The sequence below is a fragment of the Trachymyrmex cornetzi genome, unplaced genomic scaffold (genome assembly GCF_001594075.2).
Source record: "Trachymyrmex cornetzi isolate Tcor2-1 unplaced genomic scaffold, Tcor1.1 scaffold190, whole genome shotgun sequence".
Lineage (NCBI taxonomy): Eukaryota > Metazoa > Arthropoda > Insecta > Hymenoptera > Formicidae > Trachymyrmex > Trachymyrmex cornetzi.
This window is the reverse complement of record NW_017296528.1, coordinates 140735-151009: the sequence shown is the minus strand read 5'-3', so window position 1 is coordinate 151009 and position 10275 is coordinate 140735. Positions and strand designations below refer to the sequence as shown.

At 36.3% G+C, this 10275-nt stretch overlaps 1 protein-coding gene across 1 annotated transcript in view; it reads right to left on the bottom strand.

Annotated features, from left to right (window-relative positions):
- LOC108759509 (polycomb group protein Psc) overlaps positions 1–10275 on the bottom strand; it is a 37828-nt gene that overhangs the window by 4116 nt on the left and 23437 nt on the right. The window contains 2 exon segments of the mRNA XM_018504992.1: positions 2275–2852; positions 5094–5234. Coding sequence (XP_018360494.1) covers positions 2275–2852; positions 5094–5211 — 696 coding nt within the window. The 5' untranslated portion in view covers positions 5212–5234.

Sequence of the window (10275 nt, the reverse complement as noted above, 5' to 3'; positions counted from 1 at the left end):
TTTCAATGCTCGGCTCAAACGCATCAATTGCGTTCGATACCAATTGCCTGTGATTGTTTCAGTCGGTTTTAACAGCTCATAATACACTACGCCGAGCTGGTCCCACCAAATAGAGAGCATGATCTTAGAGCCGTGAATATTCCGTTTGGCCGTCGACGCGGAAGCATGGCCGGGATCTCCCCATGATTTTCTGCGTTTGGGGTTATCGTAATGAACCCAATTTTCGTCCCCAGTCACAATGCGATGCAGAAATCCCTTCCGTCTTTGCCTTTCAAGCAGCTGTTCAAACAAACGCCGTTCAACATCTCTCGGCTTCAACTCGTACGGCAGTCAATTTCCTTGCTTTGAATCATGGCTTTGAGGCGTTTTGAAATGGCTTGTCACTCCCAATGATCGTGCCAATTATTCTTGATTTTGACACGAGTCTTGATCAAGTAATGCCTCCAATTCTGCATCTTCGAAACTTTCTCTCTTCCATCGCTATGCCGGTCTACGACGTCAAAATCACCGTTCTTGAAGCGTTGAAACCACACACGACACGTTCTTTCACTAATAGCGGCCTCACCATAAGTATTTGAGAGCATTCGATGAGCCTCAGTCGCAAATTTGTTCATATTGAAGCAGAAAATTAAAACCTCCCGCAAATGACGAGAATTTGGCTCGTAAATTGACATTTTCAATCGAGAATAACTTTATGATGCAGACACAAATCGACTAATGTTTCTATGGGGTTATGTTGACAGATGCCCAAGTTTATTGTATGGCGTTTATGATTTATTTATTTCTACCACCATTTACCGCTAAAGCCATCTATAGGAAAACGGCGGAAACAAAGTTGTACACCTAATATACGTAAAAACATTTCGTTTTTAATAAACAACACATTTTTTATAGTTTATTTATTTTATTTGTTACTATTTTTGTTATAAATTAAAATTTGAGAAATAATAACAAAAATCTAAATTTTGTAATAAGTACTTTAAATATTCAAAATAACTCTTGCAATGTTTCATTGCAATTCACTTTGTTGATTAGTTGTTTGCAAAGATATAGAACAAATAAATATTTGGTTTATTTACTGGACAACTAGTCCATTGCAATATAAAGCTGGCGGCACACGATGCTTGTTTTCCTGCTAGATCGCATGCGAGGCGTTATGCTAGCAGCTGTGCTGGTTACGCTGCTAGAAGCATGGCGTACTGCGTGCTGCCATGCGTGCTAGCATGCTAGTTTTTAATGATAGATTCGGTGCTATATTTCTTAGGAGACTTGCTGCCAGGTAGGTAAAGAATTTAGATTAGGATATACACAGAAGATATTATTTTTAAAAAAGATAATATTTAACGTATGTTTTACGTAGTAATATTAATAAACACATAAAAAAGTAAGAATAAATTTATAGGATAAATGGAAGCTGTTATTAGAAGACGAAGGCTAACTGCGGTTGCTCTCCTTTTAATAGCAGCTAGAGAATGGGAGCAAAAAAATAAAAAAAATTATACAATAGAATATATACAAAGCAATAGAATATACAATAGAATATATACAATTATACAATAAAATATATACAAACATCAAGCTAACTCGCAAGTGAATTAACACGTGTGAAGCCATGACTAGCAGCGCTGTCACAGCAGTACACAATGCAGACCACAAAGAAGCACGCAACGAATCTATCAGCTAAATCAGCAAGAAAACAAGCATCGTGTGCCGTAGGCTTAACTTTACATAAATAATCTTGAATACATAATGTACTTATATTAAAAAATTGAGATTTTTGTCATTTATTTTATAATACATTTCCGTAATAATACATTTTTATTAGAGCATAGATTAAAAAACTACTAGATATTATTTATTAAAATAACTTATGATCCAAATAGTAAACCGTCATCAAATTTGTTGTATTATTTTGAAATGTGATTTAGAATAACCTTAATTTTTTCATAATTTTGTTATTATGTTGAAATATCATCCTTACATCCTTAAATTCTAAAAATATTAAATAAGAAATCGCGTACGTAATGCGTGCGTGCGTGTGTGCGATCTCTTTTATCTCTTTTTTGTAAGAAACACAGAAAAATATATTATAAAAATAGGCGAAAAACCATTCAGGTCAAATCAACTCGAATACTAAAAGTTTAATATAGATTTGATTTGTAATATTAAATAATTATTCGATATCGTTCTGATATCTATATGAAAACGAACGCCAACGATGAAAACGGCCGCGCGGTATATCAAGTCAATATATAGATATGTGTGTAAACTTACCCTCTTCCATTGAAATATGCAAGCAAGATCTAAGAGTGTCCAAGAGGGATCCAGCGGATACATATTTAACTCGTCGGGGTGCTGTGTCTCGCGTTTCTGATACAAAATCTTTATCCTATTAATGACACCATTGACGGTCGCATTAGCCTCTTCCCAACCTCTTTTCAGCATCAGCAGTCTCACCAGATGACGCACTGTCACGGCAGCCGGGCACTTGAGATACCTCGTGCTTCCGCTTCTACCTTTGTTCTCCGCCGACACATCCTTCTTCGACGAGTCGCGTTCCTTCTTCGCCATTTCGTCTTCCGTGTCCTCTAGCTCTTGCAAACTCAAACTGACGAGATCCTCCAGGGTGAGTTCGAGAGCACCCACGGGCGGTGCCAACGGCGGACATTGCGGATTCACCAGACGAAAATGGCATCTACGTTCAAGCTCCGACCGGAAGAGACTAGGCACCGCAAGATACACCAGCCGTTGGAGTCGCGTATCTGGCAAGAGAGGTGGCGACGTCGCGACACTACACACGGGGCACGCGCGGGCACCACTACTCAGCCGTCGAACGATACAACCTCTGCAAACTGATGATCCGCGTCCGCAATACGTGAGAAAGAATGACCACGGCATATCAAAATTGAGATACGTAATGTGATTGATTTGAAACCGATTTTATATCGTGATATTTAATAATAATAATTGATAAAGTGATAATGATTGAAAAAGAATATGCTAACTTTTCCAGATTTGAAAAAGTGTTATTAAGAACATGATTCATGTATAAATGCAGCGGCAAGGATGAATACAGAAAATAATTTCAGCATCATGGTATCAATTGCTAGTTACAAAATATAACCTGTTGTTTAAGGGGATGCTAAAGCCTGTTAAACCATCATTTCCACTCGGTGAAAAATTTCTGAATGGGATTTACGGATTGCAAAAGTGTTATTACATAAATTAAAGTACGCACAAACAGAATCTCAGCTGCACTGGATTTCATGAGAAAATTGAAAAAAATGTCAAAAAATTCACTTACTTTTGGCTCGTACAGCTGTTACCTCAGGTATATATTTGCTTGATATAAGAGTTTTAGAGTTCATATCTTAAAAATAAGCTTGCAGCTAAAGTCACATTACTGGAACGAACGATACCGAGTTTGTAGAACTAAGACTGTAAGTCTAGAAGAAAAGTATTTTCACCGAGTGGAAAATACGTATATACGGATGCTTTGCAAAGATTAGGAATGTCTTCTTCTTCTTCTTCTTCTTCGTGTGAGAATGGTCCTAACTCTAACACAGAGTCGATACGATCAGAATTGAAAATGCCGCTTATGCGGTGAGTAATAAAAAAACAATATACAGAATATGAAAGTCTAAAAGAGTAACATAAACTCAATTACGCGTTTGAAGCCGGTCACACTTTCTAAAAATGATAACGCAATAACACACACATCCGATCATGTCGGTAGACGATCACCGTCTCTGACTGGGAATGTCAACAGAGCCGAAATTCCGTGTAGTAGTAGTTGCGCGGTCTTGCGATAGATGGTGCTGGCATATGTTAGATAAGGACAAATATATGCGTTTAAGTAAGACAGAACGATATATATTATATAATATAATGTAAGAAATTAATCAAAGATGTCAGCACTATTATCGAATTTATTATTAAAAAAGTCTGTACTATCGACTTCGATCAAGTTCGGTAATCGGTTTAGCATCCCCTTAAGGGGATCCTAAAGACATCTGTATTACCGACTAAACACGTATAATTTTTGTATAACGAATACTCTTTTTCTCTTTCACGGATTGGAAAATACTTTTCCAGGATTAAAGTATACGCATTAATACGTGTTTGTGAAGTGGAATCTACGCTGAGAATGATCAAAAATTTCGAAATCGATATATTTTTTACCATTTCTTAGTGTAACATGGCGTCTCAGCTGTCAAGTCGTGACAACATTTGTTTGATATGAAAGCTTTGCAACCCGAACGTACGAAATAATAGTTCCCAAACACGTAATTTGCACGAACATACAACGTCGAGTTCTTAGAATTAGATTTAGCTTTATCGCGACGAATTCGTTGTACGAAAATTGACACGTATGTGTGACTGCGTGTATCATAGGCTGCATGAGATATTGCTGTGGTAGTATAAAAAGACATGTGATGTGCGGCGCGCAGCGCGACATCTAATGATTTCGTCGGAATTCGAGTTTTGCTTTAGGATCCCCTTAAGGCTCCTGAGTATTCACCACAACCATATTAAATCGTGACGTCAAAAGCGAGAAATGACATGTCAATTTTTATTACATGCCATTTTTAAATAAAGACCCCTTGATAGTCAAAAAATAATCGTAAAAAGTAATAAAGGCACGTAAGTGAAAAGAAGCTAAGCATGCGTATTGAATAAAAGCACTTCATGTGCCTTTCATCACTTTTTACGATTATTTACTGATTGTTAGGGGGGATAAGCATAGTTTACGTCCATTTTTACAAATGTTTTAAAGCAATCTCATCATTTTGTTTTATCCAAAAATTGTCTTTATTTATAAATGATACGTTAATAAAAATTAACGTATCATTTCTCGCTTCTAATCTGTTACGATTCAATATGGTTGTGATTACTCAGAAGCCTTAAGAAAAACATATTGAGAAAGAGACTTAAAAATTCTAAATATAATAATTCCGAAGAAAAATTCTTTCTGTATTACATTTGTTTCTTATACAAATATCATATCTTTAATAAATTATTGTACTTTTTTTTACAACGTGATCGCTCGATGATTAACGACAAGCAATAATTATATTGAGCAAAATACTAACAGGAGTGCAGACATTCCACAAGTGTTGTAGCGTCTATGAGATATCCTCTGCACAGGGGGCACACGATATGTTCGTTCAAATCTTTGACCAACGGCTTTTCCCTCTCCTTTGCTTCCATGTTGTTAACCTGTGCTGAAACAGCTGTGCCAATCGATTGTTAATCAATAATCTATATAGTGAACAATACAGCTGCCGATACAGTTACGACTTATTATTGACACATGCTCGATAATTACTTTTTACTCTTTAATTCTGTTGTAAAAAAAACCATCTTGAGTCCTCTCAATCTTATTATTCATTATCATATTTAATATATTTATGGAATTAATATATTCACAATGGAAATTACTTTTAAACAATTTTCTATAAACAAAAATTAGTTTACTTCCGATAAATAATTAAAATTAATACTAATACATAGGGCTATCTTACATTAGTTTTCAACGTTCTACGTTTTTGATATGGTTTCGCAATATGTATATAAATTTTTAACGAAAGATTTGGTTTTTAACAAATAGAACAAAAATAACATGTATATGTATATAAATTAGATTCTTTAAAACAAAGTGTAAAAAAAAGTACATTATGAAACCCGAATTAGGTTTTTTTATTCCAGAACAAGCTAGTGCAGCTTAAGAATCACCATGACGTTATCACGATGAACGTCGGTGATAAGATGCGCAATAATCAGTAGTGCAACCCACTGTTGATGCATCCGTGGAAATACGTACAACACTACCTACACGGAGAAAATTTTATATTCAGTTTTAATATAATTTTAAATTACACTTTACTATGTCTTGTATTTTCGTATGGACCCTCACAACATAATTCCGACTTAACTTTTTCTATGGTAATACTAATTTTTATCACATAAATAAAGTAATTATTTTGTTAAGCCATATTCTAACATGAAAACAGTTAATTTTTACTATGGTACGCAAACAAAATTTGCTAGGTATATATTTTTTACTTATCTTTACAATACTAACTTTCATTCAACAAGATTTGATTTTATAATAAAAAACTTTTATTATAAAAAAGTGTAAAAATTACGTTGTATTATTGTTTTTAAAAAAATAACTATAGCATTTAAACTTATAATTTACATGAAGACCACAGCTACTACCACATTATAGTAATTTTAAATATAAAATTTTCTCCGTGTAGCAACACGAGCAGCAACGTGTATTCGTGGTGCATTCTCATTGCAGTGCCACGAGAACGCTGACGCGGCGTGGTGCGACGCCCGCCGCGCCATTCGTTGCTCATGCGATGAAAGGCACGCGATTTTCATGTGCATCGATGCACGATGCCAACGTGCGTGCTAGGCGAGACGAGCGTGGACAAATGTCCTTCTCGAGAGATGTTGCGGGAAACATGCTGACGTAGGCCGAGACTTTAAGGTCTATCCTTAAAGAGGATGGTTTCTCTACTCTATCCCCCCCCCGCCCTCTTTCTCTCTCTCGCGCGCGCGCGCGCGCTCATCGAAGAACCAATGTAATACTTCAAGCCGGTAAACACGCCAAGCTCGACAACTCGGCGGTGTACAGGTGTAAGAGTGTCGCTAATACGAATTTCATTCACGACCGTTTCGTTTGTGCGGCCTGATGCTCGACATCAGTGACGAGAATAGCTAAAGGCCCCAAGTACCGTATAAAAGAATGCAAGCTGGAAGACAGTGATCACAATCGAGTACTCTCCTTAATGTAATCTTCCATTTTCAAGAATGCTTGCCAACGATTGTGATTGGTCAACTCACGCTCACTTTTCTTCTTTTCTTACCTACTAAGCAAAAGTGACACTAGTTTTAAGACTCCCATACATAAAATTACTGAGACCAAACAAAAAAAGCAATAAAAAATAACAAAAACTTAGTTTCAAATGTATGAATGTATAATAAATATTAATTAATAGTTACTACTAATTAATTAATACAATTAATAAAAATAAATATAGATAATTGTATTTCTCGTAATATTAACAAAAGTTTTATAACGAACGAAACTATTCAAAAATTATCGTAGGGGAAGATCGTCAATACTGATATACCACTTTGTTTTTAAACAATATTTCTTAAACAAAAGATAAAAAGAAAACGTTAAATACATAAATACAAACTAAAAAGTGTCTTCTATTAGATAATATTAGCAGTTTTTATAATACTGTTTGTAATTTTGCAATAATTAATTTTTTCGTAAGATGAACGAAAATGGGCTCCAAAACTGACACAGTAGATAGTAATGCCACATATTCCTATTCTTTTTTCTTTTATAGAAATTATCTGTATAAAATACAAGTGAATGTATAACATAAGATTTTTCAGAATCTTTTCACTTCAATATAAAACATTTTTGTTGAATTATACGCCTATTTACTTTATGCTGTTCTGCAAGATGCAAATAACGCGATGTAACGTGATAGTTTTTCAAGGGCTTTACTATATATGTACCATTGCCTGCAGCTCCGATAGAGTTATTTGACACTATAAAGCAACATTACAAAGATTAAATTAGCTCATGATTTGTTTTACAGACAGGTATGCCGGTTTACGCTGCATCCCTTTATATTTAATTTCATATTTAAAACTATATTCTGAAAAAAAAACTAAGAAAGAAAATAATATAAATAAAATTGATTTAGAAAATTATATGCATTTAAAACGATGCAATAGTATTAATAATATAGTCACTATTATTTAAATTAAGCAATTTGCAAAAGAAAATCGTAAGAATTTTATTTTCGCATTTATAGAATTCGTTTTTAACTGATTTCGTATAAAAACAAGCCACAAATATACGAATTATGCGTTTACACTTTCTTAATTAACTAAATAGATCATGTTTTTGTTATTAAATAAATGCAATATTAATAATGCAATATTAATAAAGTGCAATAGTTAATTTCTGAGAAATAAGGGGGTGTCGCTTTAAGAGACCTATGTTAGTATCAGCGATTTTCCTCTACATTATAATCGTATTCTGTGTGTAAAGCTAAGATTATGAACAAAATATAATAAATATCCTATTTGCAATTCCTCGTACATCATCATTAAAATTATATTAGATCATAAAACGATAAAGAAATTGTTAATTGTAAGCAAATAACAGTGGCGTAATTGTGTCTAATACTTGTTTACGCATATCAATTTCAAAAAGTGCATCTATATATATAGTTATCTTAAATATGCATAATTCTTTTCAGCAACAACAGTTATTAAAAAAGGAGTTATTAAAAATTTATTTTTATCGTTTCTTGATTCATTTTTTATTTCTTACATCATAATATTTCCATTTATGAGACTCTGACTACTCCAACGCGTCGCTAAATGTAATAATTAGTTCCCGTTGTACGCCTTTTGTGCAAGTTTGTGAAGCGCAGTTCTGAAAAATAGTTTCGGTGAGATAGTAAGATGCTATGCCGACTGACTACTGTGACATAACGTGTTGCGATGGGTTAATGAACTTTCGAAAGTTGACCATTACCACCATCATATATATTATCTGTGTCTTGTTGGTATAACATTGGTACGTTGGGTGTACGAATCTGTGCGAAAGCGATTCTAGTCTGTGAATGATCCGCCAAGACACGCAAGGGAAGGGTTGAACACCCCCCCTCTCTCTCCCTCCCTCCCCCTCTCTCTCTTCCCCCTCCCCCTCTCTCTCTCCGAACGCGCCACACGGTGAATTTATCAGATTTTTGGAAGATATAGTAAAGGAACTAACAATAAAAGAAAAATACTACATGGGCTGAAAAGGGATTTTTAATGAAAACAAGCGTTTTTTGGGCAAAGTTATATTTATTCCTCAACATAGTTGCCTTCGAGGGCGATACACTTGGTATAGCGATTTTCCAACATTTCGATGCCCTTTCTGTAGTACGAAACGTCCAAGCCTTCGAAATACGCCTCGGTTTCCGCGATGACTTCCTCATTCGATCTGAATCTGTTTCCCTGGAGCCACCGCTTGAGGTTTGGGAACAGATAATAGTCACTGGGTGCCAAGGAGAATACGGTGGGTGAGCAACCAATTCGAATCGTAATTGGTCCAATTTGGCCATCACTTTCAAGGACATGTGTGACGGTGCGTTATCGTGATGGTACAGAACTTTTTTCTTCGCCATATGGGGCCGTTTTTTCTTTATTTCGTCGTTCAGTTTATCCAATAACGCTACATAATACTCTCCCGTAACTGTTCTTCCCTTCTGCAGGTAATCGACCATGCGCATCCCAAAAAACGGAGGCCATAACCTTCCCGACCGAGCGTTGGTCTTTTGGCCGCTTTGGTCGGCTTTCATGGCTTTCCAGCCACTCGGCAGACTGCCTATTGGACTCAGACGCATGGTAATGGACCCACGTTTCATCCATCGTCACAAAACGTCGAAAAAAGTCCGCTCGATTACGTTGCAACAACGCCAAACCGGCCGTTGAATCATCAACGCGCTGCTGTTTTTGGTCGACGGTCAGCAAACGCGACACCCATCGCACCGATAGCTTTTTCATCTCCAAAAGATCGTGCAAAATGTATCCCGCCCATTCTTTTGAAATGCCCACGGCCTCAGCTAACTCGCGCAACTTCACTTTACGATCACTCAAAACGATTCGATGCACTTGCTTTACGATTTCCGCATTCGTAGCCTCTTTTGGCCTTCCAGAGCGAGGTGCGTCTTCGGTGCTTGTACGACCCATTTTAAATTCACTAAACCACCGATAAACTGTTGTTCTCGAAGGAGCAGATGTGGGACATTTCTGCAACCATTGCAATGATTGTTCAGAAGTTTTTCCCATCAAAAAACAATGTTTGATCAAGATGCGATATTCTTGTTTTTCCATTTTTTTTACGAAGGCGAAAGTAGCGTCACTCAAACGACTGTAGCTTGTAAACGAATGGACGAAATGTCATGAAACTTCATACATAAACTAGTGACAGATGAGCCTCTCGAAATGAGTCATGTTCATTTTCTAGTGGCGCCACCTATTGAAAAATCCCGGGACTTTTCAGCCCATACGAGGTCTGTCCGGAAAGTATCGGGCCTACCTTTATATCTTCGCTCTGGCGTTATTCTGGATCGGGCGGGTGGCATCCTTCGAAGTAATCCCCACTTGATTGAATAACACGGTTCCAGCGATGTTTCCACTTCTCGAAACAATCCTGGAACTCGCTTTTGGGGATGGTCTTGAGTA